General features: G+C 31.5%; 2 protein-coding genes across 3 annotated transcripts; one reads left to right on the top strand and one right to left on the bottom strand.

Moving 5' to 3' along the window:
• The first annotated feature begins 7,867 nt into the window (after window positions 1-7,867).
• Window positions 7,868-17,960, top strand: LOC131596214 (ubiquitin carboxyl-terminal hydrolase 26-like). 2 transcript variants are annotated; one of them, XM_058868815.1, is made up of 15 exons: window positions 7,868-7,886; window positions 8,026-8,063; window positions 8,720-8,823; window positions 8,931-9,527; window positions 10,165-10,420; window positions 11,130-11,866; window positions 12,049-12,157; window positions 13,565-13,743; window positions 14,505-14,789; window positions 14,869-15,067; window positions 15,375-15,446; window positions 15,560-15,790; window positions 16,367-16,627; window positions 17,369-17,516; window positions 17,596-17,960. In XM_058868815.1, exons 3-15 carry the CDS (start codon window positions 8,741-8,743, stop codon window positions 17,685-17,687), a joined length of 3,249 nt encoding a protein of 1,082 aa, XP_058724798.1. In that variant the 5' UTR covers window positions 7,868-7,886; window positions 8,026-8,063; window positions 8,720-8,740; the 3' UTR covers window positions 17,688-17,960. The 2 variants fall into 2 exon arrangements, with proteins under 2 accessions (XP_058724798.1, XP_058724797.1); XM_058868814.1 differs by lacking the exon at window positions 7,868-7,886 and having other exon boundaries at window positions 7,945-8,063.
• A 116-nt stretch (window positions 17,961-18,076) lies between these two features.
• Window positions 18,077-19,360, bottom strand: LOC131596215 (guanine nucleotide-binding protein subunit gamma 2-like). Its single transcript, XM_058868816.1, has 4 exons — window positions 19,010-19,360; window positions 18,861-18,913; window positions 18,727-18,771; window positions 18,077-18,651 (listed from the first exon to the last, which is right to left on the bottom strand). Exons 1-4 carry the CDS (start codon window positions 19,220-19,222, stop codon window positions 18,564-18,566), a joined length of 399 nt encoding a protein of 132 aa, XP_058724799.1. The 5' UTR covers window positions 19,223-19,360; the 3' UTR covers window positions 18,077-18,563.
• Between the last annotated feature and the right edge of the window lie 879 nt (window positions 19,361-20,239).

Raw genomic sequence — 20,239 nt, 5'->3', positions numbered from 1 at the left:
TTTTGTTTTATACAAAGCATCGGCTCTATGCTTTGGAGGGAGTATTGAAAATTATAAAGGGCACGTCCATTGCAATGTATGGTGCCTTAAATTTTTTGGGAAATAGTCATCCAACTCGATAGGGTGTGTTCCACACTTTTGAAAACTCGAAAATACTGTGTCTGGATATGCATCTCTGGATGCATTTAAAATCACACCAGTCTTAACATTTCTGTAAGTCATCCTGTTTTTTTCTTCAAAATCTCTTTTGGATATATATCATTTGAGGTGTATTTGGAGATGTATCTTCCTAACATCCTTTGTACTCATTTCATTTATGATGTTTTTATTAACTTAGCTCGTTTATTTAACAACTTTGACGATTTCGGAGATGCATATTCAAAAATGTCAAGGGGAAAATTGGATAAAATACCATCTTGCATGTTCTTCTCCCTGGTTATAAAGGGCACGTCCATTGCAATGTATGGTGCCTTAAATTTTTTGGGAAATAGTCATCCAACTCGATAGGGTGGGTTCCACACTTTTGAAAACTCGAAAATACTGTGTCTGGATATGCATCTCTGGATGCATTTAAAATCACACCAGTCTTAACATTTCTGTAAGTCATCCTGTTTTTTTCTTCAAAATCTCTTTTGGATATATATCATTTGAGGTGTATTTGGAGATGTATCTTCCTAACATCCTTTGTACTCATTTCATTTATGATGTTTTTATTAACTTAGCTCGTTTATTTAACAACTTTGACGATTTCGGAGATGCATATTCAAAAATGTCAAGGGGAAAATTGGATAAAATACCATCTTGCATGTTCTTCTCCCTGGTGATCAAAGGGAGCTTCACCTTTAAAACCTTGAAAAAAAGTTCTTCCATTCTCAATCAACTTTTAAACACCAAAAGACCATTCAAGTATTTTATCACATCAATGGAATAGTTCTAATGTTGTTTTTGGTGAAGTTAAGCTAAAAGTAGAGATGTGATTTATTAAATTGAAGGTTTTTAAGAATATCATGAAACCCTCGTCTTACAGAGGAAATTAAGTGGGAAAAAATGACAAAGTAAGGGCTATGGGCATATTTTGTGTTGAGGAATGTTATGGGTTGCTTTCTACTCATCGAATAGTAAATAGTAATAGTTGCATTTTTTAGATTAAAACACTCAATCTAGAATATACATGTTATAAAGTGTTTAGGAACAAGACAACTAGTAGAGGTTGGGTTGCAAATAAATTGAAGCAAATGTTGATGATCAGTGGCGGATCTAGAAATTTTTGTTGGTGAGGGCAAAAAATAGTGTAAGTATTTTGACTAAAAAAAATATTACAAATTTTATAATAATTATAATAACATATAAATTCAAATTATATAAAAATTTATATAAATTATATTTATTTTTTATGGATTTCTTTGTTCTAAAAAAATTTAATGACTTTTTATTATTAATACTATCAAGTATGACACTATAAATATATTCTTGAGTTTTGAAGCCTACTATACCTCCGATGAGTTTTCGAAAATGACACTTTATTATACATAAAATTATATAACCGTTCAATCGTTTATCCTTCATATACGAATGCATATTTTATTCTCTTTAAAATTTATGGTGGAAAAAAAAAATATTTTCTAACAAAAATAACTACACATCTAACACTTTTTAAATAAAATATCAAATTAAAGACAAACTATTTCTATAAAGTAAAAGAATTTATAATAAGAATTTAAAAAACAACAATTGAAATAGTTAAACAATTGAAATAGTTAAAGTTAAAAGATAAAATTATAACTTGTAGTTAAGGGTAAATTAATGGAATGTGACTACTTAAATTTTATTATGGGTACTTAAATTTTATGGGGGCTCTATGAAATATATATAGGTTAATGTCATTAAAGAAAAAAATTGTCCTTGTGGGGGCTTAAGCCCCCAAAGCTAGTAACGTGCATCCGCCCCTGTTGATGATACAATTTGACCTTGGAATGAGTCAAGCATGTGAGATGATAAATGACAAAGGAGGAATATTTTGTCCACATCAATAAAAAGAAGTTATCTAGGACACTGAAAAAGCAAGATTGATACTAGAAGGTTATGAGAAGGAACAATATGGACAAATTTGAGATTAGACCAAGTTATTGAGAAGCAACCTCAGATCAACGACAAAGATGGAAATGTTGTCTAGATTGAAATCCCCTCTGTTATTTTTGAGATTATAGGTTCTCTTGAATACTTGCAAGAATGGCTTTAAATCCACATGTATTCCATTAATAGGTCTTGATGGGTGTTTTTTGAAAGGATGTCATGAGGGTAACTCCTATCAATTGTTGCTCAAGATGCAAATAATTAGTTTTATGTTATTACATATGTTGTGGTTGATGTTGAGATAAATGATAACTAATAATGATTTCCAATTGTTCACGCTGATTTCTGGCGAACAATCTCTAACCTCTTAATTAAAGGTTACTTGCAGGATCGACTATAGGAATCTTAGACTTTAGTGTTAAGTTTGTTATGACTTTTGGTATTTGAAATGGTAAAAAACATAAATGTAAACTGGACAAGTAAATTAAAAACAATTCGTGATGCAAATTGAACAAACTGAAAAAAAGAACTTAAAGTAAATTGCTTTGAGTTAAAGATGGACGCAATGCATACATTTCAAATTATGACCCGTTTCTCTATAGACGTGTGTACTTTGAGCGTTTTGTTGAATGTTTTACAAATGCGAGCTCAATTTCTAAATACAAACCTTGCTTAAATAGGCAAATAAAATAACTGCTATCGACGGTTACCACTCTTTCATGCTTGGAGAATGTGACAGAAACTGCTCATAACCAACTCCCATGTTGTGCTGTTAACAATAAACAAAACTACCTACAATGTCTCATGACGTTTCGTTCGACTGACCTTTCTTATTCGTCGACGTGACTTCACTTTGATTTGTTGTCGTGGCTTCAAGAGCTACCATGAGTTTTAGCTGTATCCAATACTTCTTCACAACATGTTGACTCCCATGTTGACGCCTATCTCTTGGCTGGTATCCAGTAGAAGATTTTACTGGATTAGGTTCCATGATTTTTATTCTCTCGCCTCGAGGGAAATTTTTACGTTAAAAATTTAGTGTTTTTGCTACTTTCTTTTCCTGTTATTATTTTGCTTTAAAATTGATTATGCTGGCTGTCTATATAGATTGCACAACTTTGAAAAATTATTCCGCTTGAAAAATATCCTAATTATTTGATTATTGCTATACAGACTTTAGCCTCAGTTTGGCTGAAGCTAATATATTTTGTTGACTTTAGCTTCGGTTAAGCAGGAGCACCCATATTTTGTTGACTTTTCAATTTTGACTCCATAACCCAGACTTTGATACCGCTATGTAACACCATAAACCCCGAAACATATATAAAAATATTTATTCGACAATTTAAAGTATCATTACGTCAACCATCCAAAAACTTTCAAAATATTTGACAACACACAACGGAAAATCAACATATAATAACTTCAATTCAATACTTCTCAAATAAAGTTAAACTTTAAGCCACATAAAACAACGATCAACTCAAAACATAGTAAAATGCCCTGTTCCTGGTGTTACAAGATCAGAGCACCAAAACCACTAAAATGCAATAACAATAAAATAAAAAAGAATAACTCTAACAAGTCACTTTCCACACGTATCAACAATCCTACTCGTGATTATCTGCAAGATATTCATGGTGGACAATTATAATACACAAAGGGTGAGAAATTCTGGCCGAAGCTAATATATTTTGTTGACTTTTAGAGTTTTAATTTAGCCTCGTATAAGTCGAAGTTCCCTGATTTTGTTGAATTTTCAAGCTTGGCTTTGGCCTTGGTTTGGCCGAAGTTATTTTATATATATATATATATATATATATATATATATAATTTTTTTTTTACTTTTGGAGTTTAACTTTAGCATCAGTAAGTCGAAGATAACAAATTTCGTTGACTTTTAAAATTTGACTTTAGCTTCGGCCTGACCCATGCTATTCAATTTTCGTAGATTTTTGTAATTTGTTTTTTAGCGTTGGCTTCAGGTTTTGTCTTGGTGTAAAGTCGACCTAATTGAGGCTACTATAGACACAAGGATCTCAACTACCCTCAATTAGTGGGGATTCTCCGTTTGGGGCCTCAAAGACGGGGAACTTTCCCCCCCGAGGACGGGATGGGGAACAAAGTCTCGCCGAAGGCACTTCGGGGACGGGGATGGCGTAAGTATCCCCCGCCCTGTGGAGTCCCCGCTCGCCTAAAATAATATAATGTCCTTAATTCATATATAATTTTAAATTATTATGTAAGTTTATTTGTCATTTCATATGATTAATCTTATACACAAATTTAAAATATATATGTTAGTAAAAGAGTGAGAACTAAATGATTATTTCAATTTCTAATTATTTTTGAAATTTTGGTGGTTATGACATTCAATCTTATAGATTAAATATTGTTAAAACAATATATTTATCATAAAGGAATAATTTCTAAATTTCTTGTTAGTTTTTGAAACTTTTACTATTAATTTGGTTTAAAATAATAAATTAAAAAAACCATGTTTATGGATCTCCGCATAAACCTTGGGGATCTGTGGGGACCCGCGGAGATCCGCCGGGACGAGGATGGGGGACAAAATCCCCCCGTAGCGGGGATCCGAAGTGAAGATGGGGAATAGATTCGAGGGCGGGAATTGTGATGAGAATGTATCTCCCGTCCCCGCCCCGCCCATTGACATCCCTATATAGACACGACTCCTTTTAGCCGACGCTAAAATGTAGCTTCTAACGTTTTAGCCTGCCCAAACATCGACGCTAATCCTTATTTAGCCTCAATTTTGTAACTTATAGCGTTGAAAAACGACCGATGCTAAGTACTATTGTTCTAATAGTGCGGGTCTGAATTTTTTTAATCAAGTTTATACATGATTATTTAAATTTAATATTAGAAATAACAACACGAAATCTAATTAAGGAATATAATCGAATAATATATTTTATCATTTTTAAATAATATACTTTTTGTTTATTTATAATTTTAAGAAGTGATTCTTTGAGTAGAGAAAAAAATTGAATTGCTTTTTGAAAATTACTAAATATGCCATGTATTCATTGATCTTGTAAAAATATTTTTAAATGTATTTTTTATTAAATTAAATAATGTATGATAAATATTTATAAGCTAATTTATAAAATCAACATTTTTATAATGTAATTAAATGTATGTTTGATTTATCTTTTTTAAAGAGGCAGAAGCAAATTTGAAAATGTATAATTGATTATGGGATCATTTTGAGATGTTTGATTGTTCAAAGTATAATTGTTTATATATTTAAAATTGATTTTATTTGAAATTATAATTTGTAGTTTTGTGTTTAAAACACGATTTTTACATTGAAATTTATAAATGAATCCAATCATAAATCACTTTTCGTACTACTCGCTTCTATTATATTATATATAATAAAATAAACTCCCAATATATCTGTCCCATAAAATTATTTTTGCTACGATAAAGCCTTTCTGTCACATCACTCGTAATCCTCTTTTTTTTGAAATAAAAGATGAATTTTAAATTTATCTTCAGTTTGCAATAATTTTTTAATTATAAAATAAAAAAAATTTAACAACATATTAACCTAATAACTATTTTTATATTCTCATAAAAACTTATATTACAATATTTTTATTTTCTTTACAATTATTTTTTAATTAATAAAATTAAAATAATTTTTTTCACATATCTTTTCCATATACAATGTCTAGAATTATTTTATTTATTTTTAATAAAATATTATACTACAGTTCTTTCATACTATTTACAACAAATAATACTCTTATGATAAAGACAATTGTTAATTTTTGCATTTGATATTAAAATTACTTAGTAAAAATTCAAATACAATATGTACATATATTATTTTATTATATATCAATAACATAATTCAACTCATTACAACATTTTATTCTTATTCTTGTTATAAATATTTTGAAAGATATAAATTTAAAATTCATTTTAAAATAAAAATTCCAACAACACAAGAATCACTCCAATTAAATATACTTAGTTAACTGAGTATATTTTCTAAAATTTACCACTTTTCGAAAGACAAAATCATGTATTAAATTTTTATTTGAGGTCACAAGTTCAAATCCTAGCAAAAGTATATTATTTCAATTATATTTTTTTAACGTTAGACTAATAAATTTAAAATTTAGTAGTCATATATTATTTATATAAAATAAATTTACTTTTTTTAAGAGACAACTCAATTCTGCACAAATAAAGTCCTAATTAATAATTCATTTTAATTATTTCAATTACATAAAATATGAAAAATAAATTAAACACATCTGCACAACGCGTAGGTCATATTCTAGTTTAACTAAAATCGATTCTATAAAAGAAATTCAATGTTTTTGAATTGACGTTTGACAAAATTGAGTTTGGTATTGTAGACATGAATCCTTTTTGCCGACGCTAAAATGTTAACTTCTAGTGTTTTAGCCTGCCTCGACAACGACACTAATCCTGATTTAGCATCGATTGTTTAACTTATAGCGTTGACAAATGATCAAGGCTAAATATTATTTTTCTAGTAGTGTGAGTCTCTATTTTTTATCAAGTTTATACATAATTATTTAAATTTAATATTATAGACAACAACATTAAAAAAATGTAATTGAATAATATATTTTATTGTTTTAAAAAATATATTTTTTGTTTATTTATAACTAAAAAAAAGTGATTCTTTGACTAAAAAAAAGTGTTGAATTTCTTTATGAAAATTAATAAATATGCCATGTAATTATTAATCTTTTTTGAAAATATTTTTAAATGTATTTTGTAATAAATTAAATTTTGCCGTATAAAAATTTATAAAAACTTATGAATTAATATATAAAAATAATATTTTTATATAATTTATTTAAATGTATGTTTGATTTATATTTTAAAATAAGTAAAAGTAAATTTTAAAAAAGTAGAATTGGTTCTAGAATGATTTCGAGAGGACTGATTCTTCTAAATTAGAATTGATTTTATACCCACTTTTAATCGAAACCAATTCTTCAAAATCAATTTAATATGTGTTTGGATTGACGATTGACAAAATCGAGTATGGTAGAATTGATTTATATTTGGATATAATTATATAAAAGTGAATTGAATAACAAATTTTAATATAAAAATAAAATTTAAAATTAAAAGTTACAAATTTTAGTTTCAAATAGAATCAATTAAAGAGGTTGAACCATTTCTACTTTATAAAAATCAAACATTTCAAAATCACTTAAAATTAATTTTACACCACTATAATTATTTTTAACTTTGTCTCTCCCAAAAGACAAACCAAATATGCCATGCCATGTGTTAAAAAAATTATACTTAAAATTAAAAAAAAACTTAAGCTTTACAAATTTCATAGTTATTTACATTATAATATAACATAAAATATTGATAAAAATATAATATAATTAAATAATATATTTTGATGATGGACATTTTCTTATTTTTTATTAATACTTTTTATAAAATGAACTTGGTCAATTCAACACAACTTTAAATTAAAAAAAGTAGAATATTAAAAAAAGTAAATACTAAATTATTAAAGAAGTAAATAGATTTATATTGTGCTATTCCTAATTTCAATATATTTATTAATCAATTAATAATAAAGTATTCTTTAAAATTGACCAATTTCTAAAATAATTATAGAAATAAAATATTATATATCACATTATTTTTTTACCTCATCCTTGACCATTTTTTTCATCCTAATCTTATTTCTTTCAAACCTATCCCTTTCTCTCTGACTGACTCATCACATTCTTCCCTCCATTCTTTTCCCAAAAATTCCCTTTCCCTCTAAAAAGGTAATTTTTTATTTTTTATCTTTAAAAATAATATTATTATATCATATAGGAGTATTAATAATAAATCCATTATTTATTTGTGTTATTTTCGCTTCTATTATTCTTCTCTCCGAATCCATACTCATTCTTCATCTTGCAGTGTTCAAAGCAGCTTTTCTATTTTCCCTCCTTTCCCTGGTAATGTCGTTGCTACCTTTTTTCTTTCATCTCAATATCATTGTTTCAATCATGTAACTTTTCTTCTGCAATTCATTTTGTTGTTGTTGAAAATTTTCCAATTCTCGTTAATCTTTATTCGTTTTTTTTTCTGTCAAAAATTGGTTGATTGGAATTTCTAGGGTTTTTTCAGCTTCGGCTTTGTTACAATGAGTAATCATAACCAAAGACTGAACCTGTGCTAACGTGTTTGCATATATATTAATTTTCTGTGAAAATTTGCGTATTGTTTGTTTTCAAGTGAATACTTTACCCTGCAATTACTCATCAAAATGTATGTTATTGATAGCATTTTCCATTGACATTGTAATGTGCTTTTCGGTTATACTGTTTCACTATTTGTTGCTATGTAGCACGACACCTCTGAGAAAAGGTGTGTCAGTGTCTCTGAGAAAAGACACTCCCGATTAATTCATTCATTCATTTTTTTTATATTATTATCGATGTCGATGTGTTGGTGTCGTGTTTTTAGTGTTTGTGTTTCAAATTATTATCTTTCATAAAATGAAATCAGATGTAGCTTAGTTAATTTGTTGTGTTTTGTCTGGATATGGAGTGTTGACGTTTGATTCTTTTTCTTAATTTTTTTCTCAATGGAGTTTTTGTTTTTTCATCAGAGTTAGGTTTTGTGTTATACAATGAGCAGAGCAGCAACTCGGAGTAAAAATAAAAGAAAGAGACAAGGTGATGATGATGATGCTGGAATTTCTGAAATATGGAGGTACTTCTAGCTGCTGATAATGATTTATTTTTGGTTTTTAACTTATGAAATGGAATTATAACTTATTTTACTTTCTGTATTTTTGGTTTATTATCCTCTTTGTGTAGGAAAATACACAGAACAGGTGAGGTAAATGAAGATGAGATGAACCAATTGTATATGATTATGAAGCCAGTTTGTTCAGGTTGTCGTGTCAATACTAAAGACAACCCGAATTGCTTTTGTGCATTGGTTCCGGCCCCAAATGGAACCCGAAAGTCTGGCATATGGCAGAAAGAATCTGATTTTGTTGAGAGTCTTGGCTTTGACCCAAACACGGAACTTCGTGTATCTGTTGATTCACCTGCAGGACTCACAAATCTTGGAGCAACGTGTTATGCTAATAGCATACTTCAATGCTTGTATATGAATAAACATTTCCGAGAAGGATTATTTTCTGTAGAACCAGATGTTTTACAGCAACAACCGGTGTTAGATCAACTGGCTCGCCTTTTTGCACAGTTACAGTTAAGTAAAAAGGCTTTCATAGATTCTTCTCCATTTGTAAAAACGCTGGAGTTAGACAATGAAGTTCAGCAGGATAGCCATGAGTTCATGACATTGCTTCTTTCATTGCTTGAACGTTGCCTTAGCTGTTCCAAAATTTCCAAGGCAAGAACAATAGTTCAAGATCTTTTCCGAGGAAGTGTGTCTCATGTGACAACGTAAGAACTATTTTCTGTTAGAAATTTATTGACTTGTGCAGCACCATTCTTTCCTGTTACTTTATTGTATTATATATTGTTTTATTTTAAATTTTGACCCTTCTGTTGCCCTCTCACAACATACTCATGTATAAGAGAAAAAGATGAGAGCTCCTTCAGAAAATGTATGTGTTTGTAACATGTAAAACATAATATAACACCGGTGGTTTGTTTGGCGTCCTTGAAATAGTTTTTTGGAAAAGAATGCTTTTGATATTGCCAAATGATGTTTTAATTATAGTTTTGTGCTAAGTTGGATGTTGCATCATCTTTGAGGGCTGTTTGGTATTGATAATGTAATTACTCTTACTAGTTGTTCATACTCATTTTCTCATTATTGGTCAAAAGCTAAGAAGCATGATAAGAAGTCTCATTGTGTTGTGTCTAATCAAAGTGTCTGACATTTTCCCAACACAACCCTTTCTTGAAGTGTTTCATGCTCAAATGTTCCTCATATATGAATTGGCTTTTGTGTTTTATGCTCAAATGTTCTCAAATATATTTCTTATATTTTCTACACAGATTTATGTTTCTCCAGCATTTGTCATGTTTATGACAGACTACTAGACATTTATAATTTCCTCAATTTATTTTGAAGGTGTTCACAATGTGGAAGAGACTCTGAAGCTTCTTCCAAAATGGAAGACTTCTATGAGTTGGAGTTGAATGTCAAGGGATTGAAAAGTTTAGATAAGAGCTTAGATGATTACTTCACCGTTGAAGAGCTTAATGGAGACAATCAATATTTTTGTGAGTCATGTAAAACAAGGGTTGATGCTACTCGCAGCATCAAGCTGCGGACATTACCCGATGTGCTTAATTTTCAGCTGAAGCGCTATGTCTTCCTTCCAAAGGTACTGTGTAAAGTTTGAATTTTACTTTCATTGTGTTGCTGTAAGCATTAAACAACTAAATTCCTTGTGTTTTTCATTGTTTACTTTTTTTGGTTTGGTTGTATATTTTTTTGGGTATAAGGGATCAATTAATATAACGAGAATTTTTGGAACATACTTGAGTACATACTTACCGAGACATAATTTTTTTAATTCTTCATATGATGTTGATTCTTCTATCTAGTTCCCTATCAATGATTTTGGACTCAATTAGATTTCTTCTTTGCGCATCTGCACCATAGTCCTGAACCCTGTGTGTTTGCAAGTTTTCCTATCCATTCAAAGGCCCCTAATCGAATTTTTAAAAGAATACTACTATTACTGTTCAAATCAAACACCCTGGTCTAAAACTTATTTCAGAATGAACAACAAACAAACCTTGATTTGTTTTTCACACATGGCTTCTGCGAACTTTGCTTTAATTTTTATATGATCAAAGAGAAATAATTTTTAAGGGTTATACAGAAAGACCGTTTCTTTAGAGAGAAACTTAGTAGCTACATGTTTTTCTTTCTTTGGGCAAGCTTCAGGCAAATGTGATTTTATTTTTATATATCAATATTTTTGGCACTCTACGTTTTCTTCTTTCTATCTAGTATATCTTGATTATCTGTATCACCATACCATTTTCTGATGTTGTCTTTTTTGTTCTTTTTTGTATCTCTGACAGACAACAACGAAGAAGAAAATTACTTCTTCATTTTCATTTCCTGCTGAACTTAGTATGCACCACAGGCTGTCTGAGCCATCTCAGTCTGAATTGATATATGACTTGTCAGCTGTACTGATACACAAGGGAACTGCAGCTAATAGTGGTCATTACATTGCTCACATCAAGGATGAAAATACTGGGCAATGGTGGGAATTTGACGATGAGCTTGTTACTAGCTTGGGTGGTTGCCCATTTGCTGAAGAGGCTTCATGCTCTGCCTCTAAATCTGTTAAGAATGATGTAGATCATTCTAATTTCTCTGAAGCAAGGGTAGATGACAGTAATGGAAATGGTTTAGCTGTCAAAGTTTCACAATCTTCACCTATGGAGACATTTTCATCTAGTGATGCATATATGTTGATGTACCATCTTAAGAATACCAAACGGTTTAGCGAGAATGGGGGAATGGTTAGTAGTGCTAACCATACTGAAAGAGATGCTGATTCAGTTATTGCTCAAGTAAATGACTGTCTTCCTTCTCATTTTTGCGAAGAGATTCAAGATTCAAATGCCTCGTTTATCGATGCTTGCCAGCAGTACAACCACAGGAAAGAGGTAGAATTAAGTTGTATCAATGAAAGGAGAGAAGAAGTTCCTTCTGTTTTAGCTGAAGCTCCTGTTCAACCACTGGAGGAACCGTTTTTTTGGATTTATAGTAACTGGCTTCGCCAATGGGCTGAAAATATTACTCCAATGTTAGTGCACATGCTTTATGTATTCTTGGGATTGAGCATATCAATATCAATAGTTATATTTTATTTGTGTGTGGTTAATTTCTTTCCCTGCCCCAGCTTACGGCACTTTTATTCTATCATTTACTAGGGTAGAGTTACTTCACCTAACTTTATGGGATACTTGCTTTTTAATGTTAATGCAGGGCTATTGACAACAAGCCTATACAATGTTCACATGGTAAAGTTCCAGTTTCAAAGGTAACCTCAATGAAGCGACTGTCTTCTAAAGCATGGAATAGGTTATTGTCTAAGGTAAAATGTATTTAGCTTTTATGATGCCATTCTTTTAATCTTTGAGCTCTTTTTAAAACAATATGAAAAATGTTCGTTGGTATTTGTTATAAATGGTAAAGTGGCTTGGGAAGGGATGGATTGAAAAATGATTTCACCTTTTTCTTTCTATTCTACTTATAATGATGACTAATACCGGCAAGATAGATGTTTTTATTTATTTTAATCAGAGTGAGCACGAGAGATGATAATGGATAAGTTTTGGTAGAGTATTATAGTACTCATCTTGATGTCCGTGTTTTAAAAAACTATCCATGTCCAAAACCATACCCGTGCGAGAAATAACTTTAATACCTGTACGTATTATCGTCACTCTAATAACTATGTAGAATCATTAAACAAAAAAATAACATTGATTAAAAAGTACATTTGTAACTCAACAGGGAAACAATTCAAAGATCTTTCAAATCTAATCATAAGTTTATTAAATACAACATACTATAATGTTTGAGCATTGAATAAATGTTACAAATGACTTTTTGAACAATAAATACATAAATTTTCAAGTCTAGACCAATATTTGGTTTAGATTTTTTTATTAAATTGACACTAATGACTATTTTTTCTGGGTATCTATTAGGTCTACTAGTATTACTCACTGCCATCCCTAGATACAGGAAAGAGGGGTGGTAAGAACTAAAAAGTCATTCAGTTTAACGTTTAGGAAAGATAAGTAGAGGGATATTGTGTGTGAATATAATCAAAACGAATAGATGGCGGTATTCTGGAGATTGGATAGTTGTGAAGAGGAGAGATCCTTTGTGGAGAAACCCTTTAGGGAGAATTCCATGCTATATTTTCTGGGTTCTTGGCAACCTCAACAGAGGAAATTCAGTATCCTATAGGTGAGTTACCGAAGATAACCATGCATTGTAACAGAGCTCCTTATACAAAATGGAACTGAAAACATGGAAGAAAACAAAATGACTAACCGGCTGGAGAAGGAACCCTTTTGCTTCTCACCCAGAGTCGGCCAACCCAATTTTTTCTGAAATTCTTGCTTACCTTTTTATCTTCCTCTCACTATTTAGTATTTATAACCCTCAATCCCTCACATATCCCCATTCTAACTAACCCGCCATGTGGCTTGTTTTGTTACAACCATAATACTCTCATAGCCATGACAAAAGATCTACGACATTTGGAAAATGATAGTCTTTATGATGTAGGTTAGTTTTTGTTTGTTCTAATGTGAGGAGAATGCAACACACGTTGCTGAATGAATTGCACTGTACATTAAAATAATATAAAGATTAAGCTTCTACTGAGGGATTTATGAGCTGCTGAATTATTCGTTGTTATCTCCTATTTTGCCATTGTTGTTATTAGTATGTCTAACATATTTTCTTTATTCCATACATTATTCAGTATGGCGGGGGACCAACGCTTTCTCACGATGACCGCTGTTGGGATTGTCTGATTGATGGGGCTCGGAATGTCGTGTCAGCTGACACTTATCGGGATCGAAGAGAATCATTTAAGCAACTTGCACGGGACATTCTTGATGGAAAAAAAGAAGATGGAGTTAACTACGTGTCTAGGTCATGGTATGATTGGAAATCTTTTCTGCTGTTATTTAAGTTCTATCTTGTTATGGAAATTGTTTGCTTTAAGGGGCCAGTATTAACTTAAGGACAAATAATATATTAACTTAAGGAAATACGCATAGATTTTTTTTATCAGACAATATATTAACTGAACGACCAGAAATGCTTGAAAAGTGTAAATTTTGGTAGTACAGTAGACTCTAATAACAAAAGAAAGGAGAAATACATATGGATAAACATGGAATTGCATGTGAATTGAATACTTAAAATTGTGATTATTATTTTATTGTGGTGAGTGAACACTTGTATTAATAGGCTGTGTGTTCTAACAACCTACTGATTATGTTTTGGCTGAGCTGGGATGACAGCTGTACATTCTGACTAATTAACACTAAGCTAGCTGATAATAACTAACTAAACGAATGCCCTATACAGCTGTAAATCACGTGTGAGCATAGACACTAATACTCACCCATATAATTTTTAAACTGGCGTGAGTCCTGCATTGCATAGCGATAGTGCTTATAAGGGGTGGACATTTCTCATTTTACAAAATGTTTTATGGAGTTGAGATGGACCAAACCAAAAACCTAACTGGTATCATAAGGAAGTGTGTTGGGAGTCCAACATTGGATACTGATATGACCTGAATAGTGGTTATAACTGGTGGACATTTCTGTCTTTACAAGTTGGTTTTGTAAGGATGATTTAGGGTGGTAGCAACTTTGCTAAAGCCTTTTGAGCTGAATTTATTTTTGTAGGTTGCAGCAATGGTGGAAGAGAAAAATTGCCGATGCTCCATCTGAAGCTGATGCTGGACCAACAGCGGCTATTAGTTGTCCACATGAACAACTCCTGCCTGAGCAAGCAACTGGTGCTAAGCGGGTGCTTGTTCCTGAGGATTTTTGGCTATTCTTGTACGAAGATGCCATTTCTGTACAAGACAACGATCTTTTGTTCTGCCCTACTTTTCCTTTAGACTCCGGAGAGTGCTCCGAATGCAGTAATGAATTATCTGAAGTGGCTTGCATGGAGGACTCTATGAGGTTATTTTGTTTGTACATTGCTATTGATATATAGCTTATGTAGACAGATTTTAAATTAAATTTTGTATTCTTGGTGCAGGTTATTCAAACAAAGGCAGCGCCAGAGTCATGAGAAACTTTTCAGTGGGAAAAGTATGCCACTCTCTTTAGAATGCAAGTACTTCTTAGTTCCTTCCTCTTGGATTTCAAAATGGAGAAATTACATCAGCCCAGCTGTCAAGAATTCTGATAAACCTGAAACCTTAGATGTGGTGGTTGGTTCACTGATTTGTGAAAAGGTACACTCTTGCTTCATTTTCTCTTTAGTCATGTTTTGCATAGTTACATGGTATAATTGACTTCCTTCTGATTCAATTTAGTATACTAGTAGTATTTGGTTAAGTTTGAACTTGCTTTTTAGGTATGCACTTATTTGAAAGTTATTCTTTGCAATTTGATAGGGATTTTAGGTGTGGATGTAGATTCTTAACTCTTCAAGTGCCATGCCATTTTTCCTATGCCTGGTCTTCACATATATGACATCAAATTTAATCTATAGCAATTTCATGACAGATTTTGAAATTTTCCCTCTTGTTTCTTTCTCAGCATTCACTACTCATTGAAAGGCCTCCTGAACTGGTTTTCAGACGCGGTACTATAATTCAAAAAGAGTCTTCTGTAAGTTGAGAGAAAATACTTGCACTCCCTTCATTTTGCATATCAATGTGACTGTTAGTGTGTTCTTTCTCCCTGTCTCCAAGTCTTACTTCTGTTCACTTTGTGGGTTCTAGGCAGGTGAGTTAACCCTCATATCTGAGAATGATTGGAAATATTTCTGCAAAGAATGGGGTGCTACAGAGATCAAAGGAATATCTGTAAAGATCGAGAGTATTAATGATTCTATGAATGCTATACCTGGATCTTGTAAAGAGACGGCGATATGTGAGGACCAGTTGTCCAATTGGGATAAGGTGAATAATGAAAGTGGGAGTGCTCAAGTTATGATCAAGACTTGTCCGGAGGTAATCTAAAACTCTATCAACATTCTTTGAATATGCTATTTCATGCCCTGCTTTTGATTATCTCGTGCCTAAGATTTTTGGAAGCCAAATCTTTCAGAAATCAGAATTACATATATTCTTTTTTGATGAACTTAGCTTCGATATATTAGACAACTAGTTGTATATGGTAATATGATATGTTATTTTAAGTTATATGATGCAAAATGTTTATACTATGTTCTAGCTATACCTGCAAAATTATGTCCTTGTTTATTCAAATTTTCTTATTTGCTATTTTCATCATGTGCATAGTAAATAACTTTTGAAAAAACAGTAATACTGTATTGCATATTTACAAACAAAAGTGGTCATGCCTTCAAAAAGCTGCTTCAAATAGTTGTATGTTTGTAGCTTATTCTTCCGAGTCTACACTGTTATACACTCATTTATAATCTCCCACACAAATTCCATAACCAACTTATATCAATTGTTTTTAAAACTTATTCTAAATCTTGGTTAATTTTGAACTAAATTTACTGGAAATATTACTCTCTCTATTGGATGATATATTCAATTTCCTCCCTTCTGAACATGCAGGTTTGTGAAAGTTGCATTGGGGAAAAGGAAAGCTGTGAGTTAATGCATAAGCTTAATTATTGCAATGAGGAAATATTTGCAGTTCTTGTTCGTGGAAAGGAGGTCCCTAGATCAATCTTGGAGGCATCAAAAGTTGTTGAAACAGATCGAAGAGTTTCTAAGCGCTCCCGAAAGACTAAAAACGGGACTTCAATTAGTCTTACAGTTTCTGCTTCAACATCAATTTACCAGCTAAAAATGATGATATGGGAATCCTTTGGGGTAAGCCAAGTCTGTTCTGTATTGATATTATTTTGTAGTTTAAATGTTGGCTGGCTAAGTTCACACGGTTGAATTGGTTACTTAGGAGTTTGTCAATCATTTAGGCATAAAAAAAAATGCTAGAGTGCAAGATATTTTTTTTACCAAAGCAACATGCTTCATCCATTTTGATTCTTGGATGGGGGAGTAGCCTCTACTGCTGTTTAAGGGCATTTTGAGCCCCTATTTGCTTAAATCTACAAATAGCACGGGGTAAATGCTTCGCGTCCTATAGTTGAAGTTTCAGCTTCATGTCATCATATAGCATAAAAGGGCAGATTGTTGGGTAGCTCACCTTAACATGTAGTCCAAGCTGGACCACATTCTAAAACTCTTATGTTAAGCAAACTTACAAGATCTTGGTATGTTTTTTCCAATACCATATTGCCCCGCTCTCCCATAACTAGCCCTCCTCTCTTCACTCTATTATTCACTTTGGTACCTCCACAGCCACTGCTTCACAGATCCTCCTCCCTCTGTATTATTATGTGTTTGTGTGAAAGCATCACATCACAATGATCCTAAACTGACTTGTAGTAGACGAAAATTAGGGGTAATTACTTGGTAAACTGAAAATAGAGTTGTTTGAGAAAATTTTGTTCTATTTTTAAAACCGCCATGGATTACTTTGTGCATTGCTGCAATCAATTCAGTGATTTATAATGTCTTACTTTTAATTCCCTCATCTGGTAATTGTTCCAGGTGGTCAAAGAAAACCAGATACTACAAAAAGGAGATACAACAATTGATAACAATGACGAAAATGCTACGCTTGTGGATGTTAACATATTTGCTGGAGATCAGATTATTGTGAGGGACTCAGAGATCCATGAAAATCGAGATATTGCCGGTAACCTATTTGATACTTGTACTTCATCACTTTCTCTTTTTTTTCTCTTCCTTTTATATACTAAAATCTACTTTTGCAGATGAGCTGTGTACTGACAAAAAGAATACACAAAATACCGAGGAAGGCTTTCGTGGAACACTTTTGAGTTCAAATCTTTCATCTTTTGTTTAGGAATCACAATTTTCATTGGGATAATTTTATGACATTGATTATATGCATATATATTCTTCAGGAAATAGAACAATTGAGTGAGAAAAGAAATGGTTTTGTAAAGTACAACCATGTATGTAAATCCTCGTGCCTGGGGCATACCTAGTCGGTGTGTTTTGGTCTTACGCCATAGTAATGGCAAATTTTGGAAATATACTTCTTTATGTTCTGTTTTTATGATCAAAACCATTAGTAAATCTAACTAAGGTTTTAATAAATGGGTTCAATTTCAAATTGGCTGAACGTGACCATTTTTTTTTCAATGCAAGGATCACTTCCATCATGAATCTGCCATCAATGTCTTCTCTTACAACTTAGTGTTCATATCTATATGTTTACTTTAACTTTAACTTTTATTATTCTTTCAGAATAAAATGTAGTTGAATTATTGCAAATTATATTTAATAGTTTCTTGATATATTTTACAAACTTAAGGCTATAAATGTTCACCAACCATTTAGCATGTGATGTAGCTTTGTGGATAATGCATAAACTTTTTAGAATTAGAATATCCAACTATATCCTAATTCCTTGAATATGTCTCACAACTTAAGTCACTGTTGTTAATATCAATAACTCACAAGCACAATATGGAATGAGAACTAATCTAGAGAAGAACTATCAAGTAGAATGATCCAATAATAAAGAGGGGGGTTTTGATTCTTCTATGGTAGAAATATTTTGACAAGGAAAACTTGGCATAGAAAACTTTTACTAAATTATCATGTAGTACATTATAATTTCCCTCGTGTGTTTTATTTCTTTTGAGGTAACTATTAAATTATGAATGATTTCATATATCACTCGAAAGAGAAAAAATAACTATAAACAATAATTTTAAATCCAACGTTTATGATTTCGAGAGTTGTGAGCTCCTCCGAACCATCGATCCCAACCAGTACCAGCATCAACTGAACCTTGAATCCTGCAACCATGTTACATGTCATTAAGAATACACAACAACAATGAGCATCAAGAGTGAAGATGATCTTAATCTTACCATGGAAGCATAGGATCTGGATTAGATTCAACGCTTGAAATGACCCTGCAAATTAATCAAAAGCACAATGAATGAACCACTCAATGATGAAAATAATAGTAACAAAGTATTTGTTTTAGTTTTGCTTTGCTTACTCTTTGCATATGATGGAAGATTCACCAACTGTTTCAAGCTTTTCCAACTCTTCCTGCATAATCATGTTCCAATGATTCAATAACAATTTCTTCTAGTAAATTATACATATACAAAAATATAAATAAGAGAAAATGAGATTAGAGTTGACCTGCAAAATATTGATTTGGTTATTGAGGTTAGTTATGGAAGCTTGCAACCTATGTTTACCATAGAAGCCAGGGAAAGAAACAGTTCCAACTTGTGTAAAGGGATGATGATGAGGAGGAGGAGGAGGAACTTTTTCTTTCTTTTCTATGAATTCTTCTGATTCTCTTCCATTTTCTGCATCTGATAGTACTTCTATTGATTGTTGCCTATCCATGACTTCAAGTCTTCAACCCCCCAAATACTAAGTAATTATTGTTATTATTATTATTATGAAATCAAAACTAGATAAAGCAATTGAGGAGAGGGTTATAACTTATAATAATATGGTCAAAAAAGGAGGGTGGAAAATGACTTCAAGTGGGAGAATGAACCAAAAGATATTAAATAAAAAAGGAGGTTGAGAGGAAGAGGACAAGGAGGTGTGGCATACCAGGTTTTGTTTGTTGTGAAAATTAACTAGTATACATCAATTTATTTATTTTAAGGGAAATACTACTATTTTGGTATTAAATTATTAAATGTATAAAGTCAAATGTATTTTTCTTCAAATTTGTATCATATGCATTTGATTTTTGTTTGTTTATTTGATATTCAATTTATTTGTTTTTATGTGTTGTTTAATGAAATTTTTATGAATATTAAAACAATCAATAAATTTTATTATATTATTTTATTTATTTTCTAAAAGCAAAAGCAGTCATAAAATGAGAGACTATGTATTTTAAAAAATAGATAATATCAATTATATTAAGATTTAATTCTTGTTTTGGTTAAAAGTATTTGTTTCGTATTGGAATCAAATTTGTGATTGGTTTGCGTTGATGAACTTCTGACATGGCGATGTTGATCTTTGATGTGGCAACTGGCAACACAAAGGTGAGCCAACAAAATTAGTACTTTGATATCCAAGTCAGTTACTTAATTTAAGATAAGTGAAGTGAAATTATGCAATTAGAAAAAATACTTCAAGTTTCACGTGTGTTAGTTATATACACTGGATAATTTTGCTTGGGCTTTGCATTGTTGGGTTGTATATTTAGATCTTACTTGTATTGCACTTTTGGTCGGCTCAAAATAGTTTCCCCAATGCTTGTCAGATGGAAAGGGCATGAGGCATTTGCAAAAGTAGCGAGGAACAAGCATATAAAATGTCTTTCCCATCATTGAGACGTTTAACTTATTTTTAAGCACGTGACCTTAAGCTTGAAGGTTAAGGTGTGACACTCATCTC

This window comes from Vicia villosa, linkage group LG4 (assembly GCF_029867415.1).
Source record: "Vicia villosa cultivar HV-30 ecotype Madison, WI linkage group LG4, Vvil1.0, whole genome shotgun sequence".
In the NCBI taxonomy this organism is placed as follows: domain Eukaryota; kingdom Viridiplantae; phylum Streptophyta; class Magnoliopsida; order Fabales; family Fabaceae; genus Vicia; species Vicia villosa.
Note: the sequence above shows the minus strand (reverse complement) of the source record. Positions and strands in the feature narration are given on the sequence as shown.